Consider the following 19,777-nt stretch of genomic DNA (forward strand, 5'->3'; position numbering starts at 1 on the left):
TGCTCTTTGGTCTATCCTCTGCTCCAGTGGTATTCATAAAGTGTGTCGGTCCTGTAATAGTCTACTGCATACTGTAAGGTATTCACATTTTTTCCTTATTTAGATAACTTGCTTATCTTTGCAGAACCTTTTTTAAAGTGTCATGAATCTCTCACTTGGGTAAGGGATCTCTTACACAGTCTGGGATTCCAGCAAAATATACAAAAGTCCCAATTGTCTACTTCTGACAGGTATGTTTTCCTTGTGTGTCCCGTATACAGCTCCGTTCAAAGAGTTATTCTTCTACAGAAAAAAATAGATCTGTCTCTTGTTCTATTCCTGAGTTTTTTTTCACTCAGACTTCTGTCTCAATAAGAGGATTCTGGGTCTCATGGCATCTATGATTCTCATGATACTTCTTGCAAGACTCCACATAAGAAAAATCCAATGGTGCCTGAAATCCATATGGTCCTAACATCAACATCCCCTGACATTTCGGATTTCAGTTTTAGAGTTTGTTAAAAGGGAGATTTTCTTGGGGTGGGGTGGGGTGGGATGGAGCTGTCCTATTTCTCTGAATCCAGGTTTCTCATTTTCTCTTCATGCTCCAGTAGAGTTGGTCACAACAGACACCTCTGACTTTGCTTGGTGAGCAGTGTCAGTGGGGATAAAAGTGCAGGGTCTTTGAAACAGAAAAGACAGGCAAAAACATATAAACATAAAAGAGATGTTGGCACTTCCAAATACTCTCAACTCTCTCATTCATGATCCCTGGGACTTTTATATGTGTTGAAAAACAACACCACAGTCATGTGTTACTTAAACAAGAAAGGTGGAACCAGACCCCCCCCCCCATGCAGACTTGCCAAGGTAGCTTGGGATATAGCTTTTCAGCGCAATCTCACTCTACAGGCATCTTATGTACTGTCAGAGCATAGCTGTTTGGCTGACAAGCAGAACTGGACCAGGACAGACCCTCACATATGGAAAGAGAATCAGGGGGCTTCCAAGAATTGGTGCAGCTGTGGGATAGATCTTAAATAGCTCTTTTCTGTTCAAGTCATAGCAATCATTTAATGAAATTCTGCACCAGGACTCCATGCTACAATATCTGCTTTTACACTCTTTCCACTAATATCCAGGTTCAATTCTGAAGATTCAGAAGGACTGTCCAAAGATCATTGTGGTGACTCCCTTCTGGCCTAGGCAACAGCGGTAATGTCTTCTTTTGGAATGACCAGGGGCAATTACCACAAGCTTCCTCACAGACCAGACCTACTCACCCAAGATTGGGATGTTTGATACATCCCACTCCCAAACAAGTGCAAAAGATTGCCTGCACGATAGATTCAAAATATCTTTTATGTACCTTTTCTTTTTTTTAACTGCTTTTAAAAAACTGACCTGTTGATTGTAATGTATTAGAACAAGAACACTTGTCCATCTACCTACTTAACTGAATAAACTACTTGAAACTTAAACACAACATCTTTATTCCTCCCACAGGGAGGGTATCAGAAAGAGAGTCTCCTAGATCTACTAGCTAAAGTGACTTTATCTGGACTAATCCTTTTACGCCATGTAGAAAAAGGGGAAAAGGGAGTTGATGATGAATTTGTAGGGAGTTTGTAGTCTGTGAAATATATTTTTGTTTTTGATAAATCAGAAACAGAGATTTTTTATTTTATTTTACAGAACTTACTTCCAGTTAAAATCTCCATAAATGTATTTTTTGTTACATTTTATTTTACATTAAAGTTTTGTCTCAAGCAATATAATAGAATGGGATATTTGAAGTATTGTTGAGTTCTGTGTTTGGCATTGTTGCTTCATGGTTGTGGGGCTTAGTGTCAGAAATTAGGAAAGTGACCAGTGGATCACCGCAGGGGTCTTTTTTAAATTCTATATTCTTCAGTGAGTTTGTATTAGATATACCTGACAGGTGAGGAGGATCAAACTCTTTGCTGATGACACAAAGATGCAGCAGTATAGGATGGGGGAATGTAGTGAAAGATTTGGAAAGCCTGAGCGAGTAGGTAGAAAGGTGGCAGTTGAGATTCAACACAAACACAAACAAATGCAAAGTACTGCAGGTAGACCAACCCTGGTACAAAGTATTGGCTATGGGAGTGGATGTGTTGGGAAAAGAACAAGAAACGAGTCTTGGGATGTTGATTACACCTGACTGGACCATTGTTAGCAGACTGGGAGGGAAGTGAGAGCAGCAAATAGAATGCAGGGATGTGCCCCTGGAGAAATAGATTCCACAAGCAAAGAGCTTGGGTACTACATGCAGTTCTAGAGGCCATACAAAGAAATATGAATATTAAGTTTCTGGAAGGAATACAGAAGAACGCTACCAGAAAGATCCATGAGTTGGAGGGGAAGGAATATGAACAGACGCTAGAGGAGCTAGTGCTCTTCTCATTTAGAGCCAGAAGAGGCATGGGGGCATGATATTGGTGCACAACATCATGCCATAAAGGAATGTGAAGTGGTCATCCTGAATAGGAAGGACAGAGGAAGAAGCAGAGAGGTAAGATCACAAGCAGTAGATTGAAGTGATTAAGTACTCCCTGGATCTCCAAAGGTACTTTTTCATAGAGAGGGTTGTAGACCCATGGAATGGACTGCTGGAAAGGTTGGTGGAGATGGAATATACAGAAGTATTCCACAGGGTGTGGTTCAGGTTAACAAAGGGTAAGGGGTAAGGTAGGAATAAAGGGGAGGTTGAATATTAAGTGTACTTACAGGAGAAGAATAAATACGCTTATTATCTCATTCTTTAGTGAATGAAATTTAATGTGTATGTTTGCAGCACTGACATATGTATATTGCATTTAATATGGCCCTGTATGTTACCACAATGTGTGCTGTCTGGCATTTTCTATACTTTATAAAAATAATGGGCTATATAAAACAGCAGCAAGAAGAGCTAAAATAAATTACTGTAGTATTCCCTTCTACTTATATCTGGTGTTTAAATTGCTTCCTCTTCATTTCATCAGTTTTTATGCTTTGATTGGTAATTTATCATGGTTTAAATTGTGGTTACATTTAGGCATCACTTATCCCGAGCATATCATGGATACAGTAATACACAAGCAACCATGTTCTTTTGAAATTATTATACTTTATTTAAAATGGAGTCTGACTGAGACAGATCTTTGTCTTCTTTTCTTAGTGTTTATGCTGTCATGTTAGTTGTTCTTAAAACACAGCCTAACTGACCATGTTCTCATGTATTATTCTGTGTTTCATCATACCAACTTTTATAATTTTGTTTAATAACTGAAAAGAAAAAAATGTAAAAACTGTGAGACTCTAAAGTACTTTGTATACTGATTGCCAATCTGTATTGTAAGGTGGCTGATACATTAACATCTCTTGGTAAATGATCTGTGAGGCAAGACAATGCCAAAAGACCATTTAAAGTTTGTAGAAAGCCATTTGAATGAGAAGGTTTTTTTTGTTTGTAGAAATTGAAACTGTTCTTTTTGACTAAGTTAAAAAAATTGGTTTTGATCAGAAACCCAAGCAGTTTCCTACATTACAAGTTTGTATGACCTCTGAGTCATATGGGGTGCAGGGGATACTTGCCCCACCTGCAAAAACATGCATAATATATGCTACTGTGTAAAATTTGTATTGTGGTAATGTTTCATTCACAGTACTTTCAGTTATTTAACTTTCAGGAAATATTAATTTCATCTTTTGGTATTCAGTCTTTAATCACATGTCCATGGGCAAGGTATGACAAGCTGGACTGTTGCCAAAAATCTGTACAAGAGGAAGAAGAAAACTTTCTCTTCTTCAGTCCCACTGATTTCAGGTACCATTTATCATTCCCCCTGGTAAAATTATCCCCTTACCTGAACTGCTATCACTGACATTACGCACTATCTGGCATATCACCCCTTCTTTGGGGAAAATTATATTTGTTATTTTGTTGCCAGATTAGGTGTCTAGTTGGAGGATGTTTTGGGGACCTTAGTAGTTTCCATCTTACCTCATACCTCAGTATTTTTATAGTGTGGCATAAATACTTTTTAGGTAGGAGTACATGCAATAGTTTTCAGTAGGTATACTCAGATCAGTGGTCCAAGGCAGTTGTGCCAACCCCTAATTACAAAATGTAAAAGCTAATTAGAGACCTACAGCCAATACTGGGGTATCACTTAATGTATCCTGTCCCTTTCCCAGAAAATAGACAGCAGACCTTTTGTTTATTCAGACTTTTCCTACCAATGCTTACCCAGATTGTAGTCTGCAGTGTTGTGACTGTAAGGAACTATATTTCATCTACCTTGTAGGGCATGCAGACAGTGATTATTTTATGAACATACACACACACACACACACACACACACACACACACACACACACACGCACACACACACACACACATATGGGTTTTGTTGGTTTTCTCGACAGGGAGTCTGGTTGACATCTGTATAAACAACTGCATTTGATCAACTATATAGATAGTCGACAGGCGTGCAAGATTGACAATCCCTGAGTAGGGAAATATTTCCTTTACATGGGGATTATGCAATCTTGCAGTTAATATATATAATTTAAAGGAGGTGTGAGGGACACAGCTCCCCTATGAGGGGATATTGTTCATGTTTTTTTTTTAACTAATATTTGCATGGGCCAAGAAGTAACCTTGCCACATGCATATTAGGAAGTCGACATTTCCATTTTCAAGGTAAAGTGATTTATTTATTTTATTTATTTATTTAACATTTGTTTACCGGGAAAGACCGACTTGGAATGAAGCCAGTTTTCAGCAGCAGCCCAGGGAGAAACACTCCAGACGCATATCTTTGTAACGTGGGAGGAAACTGGAGCACCCGGGGGAAACCCACACGAATGCAGGGAGGACATGCAGACTCCGCACAGAAGGCACCCCAGCCGAGAATCGAACCAGAGAACCTCTTGCTGTGAGGTGACAACGCTACTGCTGCACCACTGCGCCATCTTCAGGATGTCAACATTTGTGTTAGTCAATCAGTTAAACGTAAATCATATATGTCTATATCTACATCTTTCTCTCTATTTATATATATATATATATATATATATATATATATATATATATATATATATATATATATATTGTATGTATTTATATATAAAGATAAGACTCCTAAGGAAATATGCACAGTATTAAGTGTTTTAATCCATTCCTGTCTGTATTTCTTACTAACCTCTAACAAAGACCTCAGTGTTGCATTTCTCTTCACCAATGGCACATTCGTAAGCAGCATCATCAGCCAGTGTGCACTTGTTGATTGTCAGTATCCTTTTCTTTCCCACCCTTTCAAAGATATACCTGTGGAATATGCAAAGAAGAATGTTGTCAGTTTCAAGACAGCAGAAGAATAGAAATAGAAGGCATTAGACATATGTCATCATTTTAAGCGATTATTTCACATGAAATGCTGTTATAGAACTGAATATAAAATCAAAATATTTTAAACTTCTCTTTGTGGAACTGAAAAGAGTTGGCATTCTTTATTAATACAACACATTTTTATGATGAGGTACATTATCTCAGACAACAGTGGTGAATACATTGATTAAACTAGTAAAAAAAGGCAGAGTTTATTCACACTCCATTTCCACAATTTTAAATTAGCATTTTCCCTTGCAACCTATGGGCCTTAGTAATACACTTTTGCATATACTGGATGTCTATGTATGTCTTAAGAGTAGTTGCCTAGTACCATGGATTCCTGGCAAACTAATTTATATGATAAGACAAGTACAAATTTTGGATTGTTCATTTCCTGTTGTGGAAACTATGGAACACAAAGTCACTGTGATATCTTATGCAAGCACTCCCACCATGCAACTAATCCATGATTAGAAAAGCTCATTTACAAACCCAAGCCCCTGATACTTTAATTGACAAGGTTCAGAATACTTTTGCTCTGTCTACCACCCGGTGCTGGACACAGTCTAGGAAGAAATGTTTATAGGTGACAGGAAACTTTTACCTCACTAATTACTCCCTTGTTGTTACTTGAGGGTCCATTAATCACCTATGGACTTTTCACCTTAATTCAGTTGTGAACTTTGTGTACCCTTTGTAGACAAGTCAGTCCACAGAAATAGAGTGGTATGTAATTATACAACATTCAATCACATTTGGAAATCTCCATCATCTTTGCTGAAATATGCAAGAGTAATTTAGGCAGCACTAATTCTGCAATTCATATTGTAATGCTTTGTGTGATGTTTTAGAGCTGCTCTTAAACTGTACACTGACTGAATGTAGCTTTATTACCCATCTGATATTAGGATCAAAATGCTACTGCTGTCTGACTAAATCACATTTATCACCTTGTTTCGCTCTGGAATTATCTTTACCTGTACCTCTCTCTCTTAACTCCCAAAGCCTTCTGTAAAATTGAATCTAAGATGATCCTGTCCATCCTCTTCAAACTCTTTAAGACTTAGCCCAGGTTAAAGACAGCTCAGCACCAAGTTCTTTGTCAAGTTCTAGCCCCACCAGTCCTCTGATATTGCTCTGCACTAACAAAAATCTCCAGATTTCCTTTGTTGTTAAAGTAACTGGCAGTACTAGAAAACAACTCCACCTATTCAGTCTTTTGATGTGATTTTTTGATTGCATTCTTCAACGCTTCTATCAGTTTTTGTCAGCTCTTTCTTTTTTATACTTTTCTCCATTTAAGTTTCTGATTTTTGTTAGGGTTTATTTCCTACTCATCTCCTCCCTAGGCTGCAGTTTCCATGCTATTTTCCTTCCCATTTTTTTTTTTCTGGAAAACTCTCTACCAGTGGATGGAATCTTTGGGTAATCTGTAGTTGAAAATGAATTATTGATTTCCTTGTTTATCATTTGTGGGTTTATCAATTTTTGTCAGTTTTTGTGTAATAAAGAATATAATTTCAAAGAGTGTGCAGTTAGAGTCACAGAATTTATCTACAAATCCACCAAACTCTTGATATGTTTTGTTTCAGGGTTCAGGGTTCAGCATTTGATTGTAGAAGATATAGCATTTACACTAGTTTCGATAAGTGGATATCGAGAGACAGCTATAGTAAGTCATTACTAAAAGGCTTGGTGGAAAAGTATAGGACTCCTTCCATGTCTTCAGAATTTTAGCAACCAAAGCACAACTCCGTAAGTAAAGACAGTCCTGCTCACTATTACTGCAGATCCCCTGTGACCCCAAAAGTAAGGGAGGAACACATATTTTCTTCATCTGCTGGGGTGTTCTCTTTAATAATTTCTGGCACTCAGCCATTTAATCTCTTCATCCATTAGCCCTTCTAACCTCTTCAGATGTGTAGGCATCAAAATGTGTTCCCTCTTCTGATGTAGTCAGGTGAACTTCCTCCAGTATCCACTCCTGTAGATCTGTTCACTCCATGTTCTCCTACTGTATTGTTACAGTGGACACTGATCATTCTATGATGATGGAGAAATTGTTGCAGGCACAAGTGAGAAAGGGTTTAGCCCCACCCTCACCGCTTCCGGGTTGGACAGAATTTTGTTTTTCATACTCCACTTTTGGCTTCTTTCTCATCAGCCCGTGTCTGTAGTGATTATTCAGGAAACTACTGTATTTCCCCGAAAATAAGACCAGGTCTTATACTTTTTCCCTGCCGAAATATGCATTAGGGCTTATTATCAGGGGATGCCTTATTTACCCCTCCCTGTACAACAATCTTCATTTATTCATGTACACAAATCGACATTTATTCATATACAAAATCAACATTTATTCATGTACACAAATCGACATTTATTCATGTACACAAATTGACATTTATTTGGTACTTTTCCATTATTGGGCAACAGTTCTAGGTAACGCGTTAACAGTTGTGTGAGAATTCTACACAAACAGTGCAACAAACATTTCAACTTCAGCATATCTACACCTTGACTTTCACAGTGCAATATTTCATGCTTAACAGAAAGTGCAGAAAAATCTCAATACATGTGTATTGGAGGAGGGGAATAAAACAGGTGAATTACTGACACTTTTTGAGTGGTGATGCTTTCTTTATTCCTTACACAAACCATAGAAGAAGAATGATGGAAAGTCATGAAAACATAGTCTGGGAACTAGTGGCCTTACTTTGTAATTACCCCTTGATAATGAAACGTTACCTTAATACAATAAAGTCAAAAAACTGACAAGAGCTTGCTGGCAGCTGAAAGCAGAAGCAATCTATTCTGTTGCCCCGATAACGGAAAAGTTATTCAAATACAGTCATGTCATCTTCTTCTGGAACATTGTCATAAGTCTCCAACCCCCGAATTCCAGCCTGAATTTCTTGTGACTCCATTTCCTGTTGAACCATTGGCCCCAATCTGTCACGCCTCGCAATAGAGCTCTCCTTAAATGAGCACTGCTTGTCCATGTAACCTGCTCGTAGTGCATTGGCAACACAGCTGTCAGTGATTTTATCCCATTAATTCTTCACCCAAGTAATGACCTCTTGCATGCTAGGCTTCACAAAGTTTCCATGCTGATTTCTCTGCATTCTATTTTCAATGTAGTCATTGAGTTCCATGCGCAAATGGTCCTTGAATGGCTTGTTTAGTGCAATATCAGGAGTCTGGAGATAGGCAGTCATTCCTGCGGGAATCATTATTTGATCTATTCTTCTCTGTGCAAGGACATTCTTCATGTCTTTAGCGTGGTGAGTGCTGGCTGAATCCCAGACTAGCAGACCTCTTTCACCACCTCGCAAAACATGTGGCAGCATTACATTGACCCACTTCATTATAACTACTTGTGTGCATCAGGCTTTTTCGGTTTCAAGAATGTAATTGCCTGAAACATGTTCAATCTTATCTTTCTTGCTCTTACTAATGATTAGAGGTGGGGTTTTCTTTTCATCCAAACAAATTGCCAAAATACAGGTAACGTGCACTTTTGTAACCAGTGGATGGAATGTAGATTGATGAGGCACCCCTCTGACCAATTGTTTGAGATCCTTGGCCCATAAACACTGCAGTTTAATCCATAGCAATCATGTTGATGAGCTGGTATTTAGAAAAGTCGATGCCATCAACAAAGGACTTGAATGCAAGTGCACGTTTAATAATTTCAGTATCTTCCAGCTTGAACAGTGTTGTTGATCTTCTTAGAGACAGTTCATATCACTGAAGGAAGCCATCCAGCCAGTGTTGTGATGCTTTGAGTTCTTCTGGGGATATTTCTAACTGTGGTGCCATTGCAAGGGCAAATGCTTGAATATCAGCCCTGCACACAACCAAAGCCTTTGCTCTCCTGTTAGCAATCCATTCACAGATGATGTCTTCCAGCTCAGGAAATAATGGTTGCCGACCTGATCCACACTTGCACTTCTTAGCATTTCCCTCGTCAGCCTGTTGACTGAGGTTATCGTACAATGCTCGCCATTTTCGGACCATTCGGAGATCCAACTTCTTCTCTTTGCAGAAAGGCATCAGATTCTTTCCCCAGGAGTCCTCCATGATTCCTCTCTTGTACTCGATGGAAGAGCTCTTTCTTTTTGCACTCATCTTGTCTGGGGAGGGGTTAATTGAAGACTTACAAGACAGGAGTGGCAGCACAAAATGGCGATGGTTAAGAAGACACAACCACACCCGTTCTGTATCAAGTGTGCACATTTTACATGCATTGTCTGTACTTTGACCAATCAAAGTACACTTGCCAGTGTTTATGGGCCAAGGATCTCAACCGTCAAGTGTGAGTGAGGATTAGGGTTGCAGTAAGAATCATGGAGGACTCTCAGGGAAAGATTCTTATGACTTTCTGCAAAGAGAAGAAGTTTGGTGTCTGAAATGGCGAGCAGAGTATGATAACCTCAGTCAACAGGTATCAATAATATTATTTTATAATTCAACACGTCCGTCATGTGTTGTTGAGTATCTTACCTAGGGCTTATATCATAACCACCCTGGAAAACCATGCTAGGCCTTATTCAGCCTTTCTTGCCATAGAGCCTGTAGCAGAAACAGTTCTTATGACTGCCAGTTGGTCACTACCAGAAGTTGAATTTCAGCAGAAAACATCTAAAGCTAAGTATCCCATTGGGGACTCTTTTTTCAGGCACTAACCGATGTTTGAAAAAGTTAGCAATTGTCTTGTCTGTGGAAATAAGATCCTACACCAAGACTTTCATTTTTACTGCATCACTCGTTTAGGCCCAGACCACGACGTTGCCGGTTCTGTGCCCTCTTTAATGCGAGAACCATTCACCGTAGAGCTCTTTTTGTAGACAATTATTTTCGTGTTCCATCTTCGAATTTCAACATGGCATCTGTCAGCCAACAATCTGTGGACATTCCAAAAAAACGCAGAGATAAAGATAGGGACTGACCACACAAGACTAAGCCTTCTGATGACGCTACTGCTAAGCAAGTCGTCGGGTGTCCAGAATTCAGTGAGGAGCTTTTGCAGCTCTTGATGCCTGACTCGCTATCTGCTCAGGCCTCTGCTGAGACCCTTTCGGAGTCCAGTATGCCACAGAAATCTACTTCATCTTCTGAGCCTTTGGCTGTCTCTGCCTTGGTTGGGTCCGGAGCCACAACACAGGCACCGGCTTCTGAGGAGACCTTTCACACTACCGATTCTAGAAAAAACACGATGTCTTCGCTTCTGACTACCACTTCTCAAAGACTGACGGATTCTCTTAGGCCTAGAAGTCAGGCCACTCCTAGGAAATCTGCTTCTAGCCATCATCTTGCTACTGCTCCCCACCCCAAGCACAAATGCTTAAAATGGCGGAGGATCTCATCTCCCTTATCTGAGGTACTCAGGCCCCTACTTCTAAAAAGGAAAATACATCCTTCTCCAGAAATTATGACAGACCAAGTGTCTGAGGAATCTGACTATTCTGCTTTTGAAGAGGAACAACATCCCTTAACTGTTTATGAGGATTGAGATGCAGGGAATCCATCCCTTCTGCCTCCCCTCCAGAGGACCTCTCATTCGGGGAGATCCTTTTCTCCCTCAGGGAACATTTTCAATGGGAATCTCAAGAATTCCCACAGTCTAAGAAAAGACTTAGAGAGTTTCTGGACCTGCCCCAACACAGACCCCTGGCCATCCCACCTATTTTAGAAGTGTTGGATGATGTTTCCCATGAATCCAGCTTAGCCCCTGATGCCCTACCTCCAGCCCCAAGTAAACCTGACAGGTACTATAGAGTACTGAATTCTCACAAATGTCTGTACAGGAATCCTGCTGCAGACCTTGAGGTCATTACACAGGACCCAAAGGAGCTAAGACTAGTTCTGTCAAGAATCCTCTTCCTTCTGACAAAGACTCCAGAGCTCTGGACAGATGGGATAGGAAAGCATACACCTCTGCTACCTTAGCTATCAGAGCACTCAATTGTCAGTTCCATATGTTAAAATATCAACAACATGCTTTGAAACAATTAAAACAGAAGATTGCTACCTCTCCTGACTGTGCCAACTTTAAAGAGCTTGCAGATTTACTGCACTCTGCTTGTCAAGTGACCAAACACATTACAATGTGGATATGATGCCCTAGAACCCTCTAGCAGGGCAGCAGTATCAGGCTCTGTTACTAGGAGACATGCATGGCTGAAGGAACAACCTCTCCCTGATCATGTCAAGTCTAAACGTATTGATGCAGCCCTAGATAAGGAGTTCCTGTTTGAGGAAAAAGCAGAAGAAGTGCTTAAAAATGGAAGACAAAGCAAAATCTATGCAAAAAAAGATTTCTTTCAAGTTCAACCTCCCAGATTTAGCAGGAACTTTCCTTCTAAACACTGGGCCTTCCCTGCACCTACAGACAGGGCCAAGGTAACCCCCGCAGGGACAGGCCATCCAGACCCCTATCCCAGGGCCAGCAAAGAAGCAATGGACCACTTCCATCTCTAAGGCAGGGAGTTCTAAGCCCACCTTGTATGGCAAGAACTCACAATGACTCTCCCTCTACCCTCTGCCCTGTCTTCACTCATCAAAAACTAGGAGGAAGGCTAACCCTCTTCAAAGACAATTGGGTTTCTATAACCAAGGACCAATGGGTCTTAAAAATCATTTCTCAGGGATACAAATTCTCTTTCAGCGAACTCCCAATTCCAAGAAGGTACCCAAACCTCCTCCCAAACCAGTGGGCCGAGGCATTGAAACAGGTCCAAACTTTCATATCCCAGGGGGCAATAGAACCTGTCCCCCAAGATCAAACAGGAAAAGGTTTTTATTCCAGATTATTCCTTGTTCCCAGAAAAGAAGGCACTTGGCACCCCATCCTGGATCTATCCAGACTGAACAGCTGCGTGGTGGTCCCCAGTTTCAAAATGCTAACTTTGCAGCAGCTCCTGCCTATGCTAACAAAAAATGCCTGGCTAGTTACACTAGACCTGAAAAAATGCCTACCTCTACATCCCCATCAGGGAATCATGCAGAAAATTCCTGTGCTTCAGGGCAGGCTCTCAACACTTTCAGTTCTCTGCGCTGTCCTTTGGCTTATCTACTGCTCCCAGAGTATTCACCTAATGCTTGGCCCCAGCTATAGCATTCTGCAGACAGTGAAGTATACAAATTTATCCTTACCTGGATGACTGTCTCATTCAGGCAGAGTGCAAAGAAAACTTGCTCCGGGACCTTCTCTTTGTCGAATCACTCCTAACTTCCCTAGGATTCACCATCAACTAGAAGAAATCAAAACAAAACCCCACCAGGAAAATTATTTTCCTGGGAGCTGTGCTAGACACAGCATCCTAAATGGCCTTCCTATCCCCAGAAAAGCAGAGCTTCCTGCTTTTCTACTTCACCCAGCTGGCTTCCAGAAGTCACCTCACTGTGAGGAAGTTTCTGCAAGCCCTGAGATACATGGCATCATGCATCCTTCTTATCCCTCTCGCCAGGCTTCAAATGAGAAAACATCAGTGGTACTTAAAAAACCTTTGGTGTCAGCACTCTCAGTCCCTAGAGACCCTCCTCCCTCAGATCCCATGTATAAGGGCCGAATTTCCCTGGAGGGCAGAGGCCTTTGCCATGAATATGGGTCTTCCCTTCATCCCCTGCCCTTCTGGCCACACCATCATCACCGACACCTCAGACATTGCTTGGGGTGCTCACCTAGCAGGCAGGTGCACCCAAGGCCTTGGAATGCCCAGCAACGTCACTTCCACATCAGTCAGAATGAAATTATGGCAGTGCAAAAGGCTCTGACTTCCTTCCAAACCATCTCAGGCCAGGGGTTCTCCTCATAAAACAGACAACACCACAGTGATGTGGTATATCAACAAGCAGGGAGGCACCCAATCTTACCCCCTGTGCAGGTTAGCCATGAGTCTCTGGCTTATAGCCACCTCCATGGAGCTACACCTAATTGCCCAATACTTACCAGGGGTCAACAACACACTGGTAGATCACCTAAGCAGAAACTTACTGGACCCCCTCAAATGGCAGCTCCACAGAGAAATATTTCTGCAAATCACTCAGGAGCGGGGGAGTCCAGAAGTGGATCTGTTTGCCTCACACCTCAACCACCAGCTGCAGAAGTAGTGTACCAGAGAGTATCACCTCCTAGCATGGAAGTAGATGCCTTGACCTTCCCCTGGAACTCCCTCTTTGTGTACGTATACCCTCCTCTGCCTTTTATTCCCAAGGTTCTGATCAAAATAAGAGAGGAGAGAACAAAGGCCATCCTCATTGCTCCAGATTGGCCCAGACAGCATTGGTACCCCCAATTATGCAACCTGACTGTGCAGCCCCCAAAGCAGCTTTCCCTGATGTCAGACCTCTTGACCCAGGAGAGCAGGGAGGTACTGCACCCAGACCTACAGACTCTCAACCTTTCAGCATGGCTTATACACTAAAAGCTAACAAGGAGTCCCTGTTAAGCAAATAGGTCCTAGACATCATCACAGAGGCCAGAAGGCCCAGTACAAGAAAATCATACACAGGAAAATAAAAAAAAATATTCTGCTCCTGGAAACAGTCCAAAGGGGGAAGTACCTCCCAACCTTCCATCCCTCTCATCCTGGATGACCAATAGTGGCCTCTCTTTCTCCTGTATTAAAATTCATGCCCCAGCCATTTCTGCCCATTATGATTCAGACCCACCCATCTTCTCTCACCCTTTGATTAAGCAATTTCTCAGAGAGGCTTCTAATATCAGACCTCCTAGAAGGCCTCCCACACCACCCTGGGACCTGAATTATATGCTAGAAAACTAACCTTACCTCCTTTCAAACCTGCCACTTCTACAGAATTGAAATGCCTCTTATGGAAAACTGCCTTCCTACTAGCTATCACCTCAGCCAGAAGGGTTTCAGAACTTCAGTCTCCCATGGCTGTCAAGCTCTTCATCATTTTCCATGCAGACAGAGTCTCCCTGAGGACTAACCCCTCCTTTATGCCCAAGGTGGTATTTGATGTGACCCTTAACCAGGCCATACACCTTCCCACCTTCTTTCCCAACCCTCAAAGCTAGATGTGCACAGACAACTCATATACTATCTGGACAACACTAAGCCATTCAGAAAAACAGACCAACTACTTGTAAGCTTTGCCCCAGGGGCAGAGGGGAATCCCATCTCCAAACAAACCATTTCCAAATGGATTTCACACTGTATCCATTTTTGCTACAGACTACATGGGAAACCCACCCCTAAGTCTATCTGTACCCACTCCACTAGGGCAACCTCCACTTCCACTGCCTTTCTCAGAGGAGTACCCAAGAGGGACATCTTAGAAGCGGACACTTGGACCTCTGTCCATACCTTTACAAAGCATTACCACCTACCTCTCTTTTCTAAGTCTAGGGCAAGGTTTGCCTCTGCAATTCTGCAGGGCCTCCTGACCCATACCTAGGTCTCAGCTTATCCTTCCACCCCTTTCCTCAGCTTTGGGAATGCTCCCACAGGTGATGACTGCAGCAGTGAAACATGAAGAACATAGTACAGTTGTGTACACTTACCATAAATGTAGATGTTTGAGTGTATTCACTGTTGCAGTCTTGGTTTCCCTCCCTCCATCCCCCATTTAACATCTTCACCTAGGGGGACATAAACTTCCTAAGGTGACTTTTAGCCACCAGGACCACTTTTTCTTTTTTCTCTTTGTGGTTCTTACGGGTTAGGGCAAGAAAAACTGATGTAATGACATCGGCTGCCTTGCTTTACAGCACTCACAATCTGACATCAGACTACAGGTGACGGTAGCTGGCGTACAAAAACATTGACTCTGATATTCAGGTTTTGACAGAGGGCTACCATAGCAGGGATAACCCACAGGTGATGACTGCAACAGTGAATACACTCGAACATCTACATTTATGGTAAGTGTACACAACTGTACTTTCCCTGTAACCTTGGGACTAGCAATCTGTGAAGGTTCAACATGATCATGATTAGTTTCAAAATGGATACCCACCCAGAAGCTGTCAGTAGAGTGATGGGTTTCAAGACCTCCTGCCTCAGCAATTTCAGAAGAATCTTTGAAGATTTCCCCAACTCTTCTGGTCTGGAGGCAGACAAGCATCACCTGTCCATCTATTTACTTTTGTGACAAGCCATCATGTAGGACAAATAGATTAGGACTTTGATTTCCATAGCCCATAAATACCCTTCCACACCCCACTGGGTCACTGCCCCTTACCATTACCCAACATCTTACCCCATTAAGAAAGGCTGCCATGCAAGAGATCATCAGCTTTCTTTAAGAAAAAGCCATTCAACAGATCCTACCAGATCAAAAAGTGTCTGGGTATTCAATTTTCTTTTATGGACAACAGCATCACTGGGGAAGTTGCTCACTTAGAGTTGGTTAGCAATGCAAGAATGCCATAGCAAAGCTTCCTCTAGTTCAGGTAGATTGGGACCACTTGTGCACTTGTGCAACATCAGAGGGCAAAAGCTGAGCCTGTTTACCGTAGAACTAGCTTGGTCTAGGAAATGGATTTCTGTCAGAAAGTAGTTCATTATCTTAGTACATGCCCATAGTCACTACATACTTAGAGTTCATCTTTACATTTCATGTACATTCTTGACACTATTTTTAAATACAACAGGAGACTTCCTGCCATTTCTAACAATATCATTAAACTGGCTAATATTTTTTTTTCATTTTTTGTTCCCTTTGGCCAGAATGACCGTCTTTAGGGATCAGTGCCTCTTCTTTACTTACCTCCTCTTCCATCCCAACTGAATTACATACATGTACACTTACAAAACACTGAATTTGGTTTCCAGCCTCTGCTGGTGAGAAACATTGTGCCACCAAACTCCATGCCTTACCCTTAAGATAACTAAGTTAACCACTGGCTGTTTATTCCTACCTCCCCCCCCCCATCCGCCTTCCAGCTTCCAAGGTAACCAGTACTGTAGTCAGATATTATAACCCTTACTAACAAGATGGCTTTATACTGGCTAAAATTTAAAGTTTATAAATTAGTCTTTGGAAAGCTGAAGACAAAGTTAAAATGGCATGCATTCTGCATATATATACCTTTTAGTACCTTGTGGGAACTTAAGGCTATGAGATACTTACAAGTTTCATGACCTGGTGCTATATTTGACTTTCTTTATCACCATATTACTTTTGTCACATACTATGCTATTTTGAACCATAATTAGCTCAGAACAACAGTATTTTACAGAAGAAATTTTGAGGATTTTAAATGGAGTTTTTTTCCCTGTTTCCTTGTTTTTGGACCAACATCCAGCTGAGCCCAATGAATACTGCCATCATTTGTTTCCTTCATTGAAAAAATATGTTTGCAGGTCAAATTAAACTTCACTGACAGTCTTTGGCTGTGCATATTGCCTTACTGAATGTCTCACACAATGACGGAATGTGTTTGAAATATGTAATAAATACTTCATATTTTACATGCCTGTACTGTGAAATTCAGGCAACTGATATACACATAAATTAATATATACCCAGTAGTGGGTAAGCCATATGTTTGTCTATCTACACAGACAGTTAAATATATAGCTATAACTTTTTATATCTATCAATCTATATCTATATCTGTATCTATCTGTCTATCTATCTATCCATCTATCTATCTATCTATCTATCTATCTATCTATCTATCTATCTATCTATCTATCTAATCTATCTATATAGGTTTACTATCAAAAAGTTGAACGTTGGTTCAGTGAACACAGAAAGTCGAACGTTAGTTAGTTGACTTCCCTGTTGATTGAGAGTACATATCAGCGAATACAAGTGTGCATTCGCTGTTATGAACACTATGCTATGAATAGAGTTGCGGTACACTGCAGATTGGGAATGTATCCCTTTCCTCACTGTAGTGCAATCTTGGAGTTAGAATATTTAATTTGCAGGGGGTGTGGGGGGTGCAGGGGGTCCTGCCCCCCTACTAAAACGTGAATGACTGTGTAGGTGTTTAACTTACGTTTGAACTGACACTGCCATCAAGGTTGATTTTCAACATAAATGTCGAATCTGTTGAATTCGATCAACAGATTCGACATTTTAACCTAATTAGTATGCAGGCAGTATGACATAATTTTCGAAGTATTGATCATTCATTGTTATGAATGTTAATATTTTGATAGTAAACCATACACATGTATATATATATATATATATATATATATATATATATATATATATATATATATATATATATATATATATATATATATATATATATATATATATATATATATATATACATGTATATATATAGATAGCTAGCTAGCTAGCTATAGCTATCTTTCTAGATAGATATATGGCTTACCCACTGTTGATCAAGTGTAGGTAAAATCGATCTCCATACTAACAACTCACTTTTGTCGACAGTGCAGATTGTTGACATGACAGTTGTGTAAGAACAGACAATCCCAAGGTTCAGGAATATGCCCTTTCCCCTGGGACTGTGTGAGCTTGGAGCTAGTCTACATAATTAGCAAGGAGTGTGGAGGATCTTGTGGGGCATGCCCCCTCCCCTGCAAAACACACAATGTGTTGTTTTTTAACTCTGCACATTTGGAGGAGTAACCTAAGTGCATATGTGAAGAAGCCTGTTGATGTGTGGATTTCAACATTTGTATGCCACTAGATCCATCTCTCTATATATGCATACATGCACATATATATATATATATATATATATATATATATATATATATACATATATATACATATATATACATATATATATATATATATATATATATATATATATATATATATATACATACACACACATACACACACTTAATCAGAAGGCATTACATACCTTTGTTAATTATACTTGACTATTGTACTTTTGTACCCAGGTGGTGACTAAAAAGTGTCAGTAGACTAGTTCAATTACCTTGCTATGAAATTGTAAATTAAAAATAAATAAAAAATAAGTTGCTTACAATGTGGGATTATGTTGTTCCTTAGTAATGAGTTAAGTGGACATCACATAAATATATGGGGAATGATGCTTTCTCTGTTGTTCGGGGTGAAAATTGTCTGTTTAGTTTACTCCACTCTCCATTTTATCAAAATCTTTGGAGAATCATCAATTAGACTGCAGAAATATGGTAGTAAGCAAGTTTTTTTTTCCTTTCACTCACTGCTGTGTAATTTTGGAACTAATGTATTTTGTATTAGTGTACAGCTTACTTCCTCCAAAAATGGTACTTTTTGTTTTCTCTTGAATTTAATAGTAAGGTTCACTGATGTATATACTTTTTATTGGCATGACTGACACTGAAAAACCCACTGATATTAGCCATACACTCACTTTCTGGATGAGAAACCTTTTGTGATGAGGTGTGCCACATAGAAGGATTTCTTGACTACTAAGGCGATGTGATTATCAAAGGAGAGACTACTGTCCACCTGTATCCCAAGGTCTCTTCTCATACTTTCGATGTTAAGTATACTACCACCTATGTTGTAGTTCATGGGTACAGAGTTTTTACCAAAGGGGATGACAATGCACTTTTTGGCATTGAGCTTGAGGCCATGGCTTTGACACCAGGCATCTGTCTCAGTGAGGCCCTTTTGTAGGATGTCCACATTGTTAGGAGTTTCTATTATGGCTCCTAGTTTGCAGTCATCTGTGAACTTCATTAGCCAAAGACCTTCTTTGTTAGCCTGTACTTCAGAGAAGTAGATACCAAACAGGAGAGGACCCAGGACTGAACCCTGTGTTACTCCACTTGTCACTGGTCTGAAGTCGGATTTGGAGTCTGCTACTTTCACAGTGTGGGTTCTGTCAGTGAACCAGTTGACAACCCATCTTGTGACATAGGGATTTATACCTAGTTTAGTGAGTTTATCTATAATTCCAGAGAGGGGTATGGTGTCGAAAGCCTTGGCAAGATCTAGATAGGCTGTGTGAACCACCTTATCCTCATCTATGGCTTTGGTGACTGCTTCAAAAAAGTCTATCAGGTTTAGGAGACATGATCTGCCTTTTACAAACCCAAACTGAGTGGGGTCCAGAGTTTGGAGATTACCAATGTCTTTGTTTATAAGTTCCATGATGATATGTTCCATGGCCTTGCAGACTAGGCTCGTCAGGCTAATTGGGCAGTAGTTCCCGGGGTCCTTGGTGGTTCTCACCTTGTGGAGTGGGATAACCGTTGCTGTGCACCATTCAGCGGGCACAAAGCCTGAGGTGAGGCTATGATTGAACATGGTGCTTAGGGGGGTGCCAGTTAGTTCTGTAGTTTGTGTAGAATGCAGCCTGGGATGTTGTCTGGTCCCATGGATGCTGTGTTCTTGGCTTTGGAGAGTGTGGTTTTTACCTGTGCAGCTGTGATTACAGGAACTTTGCATTCTTCCGGTATAGAGATGGGCTCTTTA

General features: G+C 40.6%; 1 protein-coding gene across 1 annotated transcript in view; it reads right to left on the minus strand.

Annotated features, from left to right (window-relative positions):
- MYBPC2 (myosin binding protein C2) overlaps positions 1-19,777 on the minus strand; it is a 591,519-nt gene that overhangs the window by 267,492 nt on the left and 304,250 nt on the right. The window contains exon 11 of the mRNA XM_044059467.1: positions 5,193-5,317. Coding sequence (XP_043915402.1) covers positions 5,193-5,317 — 125 coding nt within the window. The remainder of the gene's footprint in view (positions 1-5,192; positions 5,318-19,777) is intronic.

The sequence above is a fragment of the Protopterus annectens genome, chromosome 17.part0 (genome assembly GCF_019279795.1).
Source record: "Protopterus annectens isolate FY-2018-M chromosome 17.part0, PAN1.0, whole genome shotgun sequence".
NCBI lineage: Eukaryota > Metazoa > Chordata > Ceratodontiformes > Protopteridae > Protopterus > Protopterus annectens.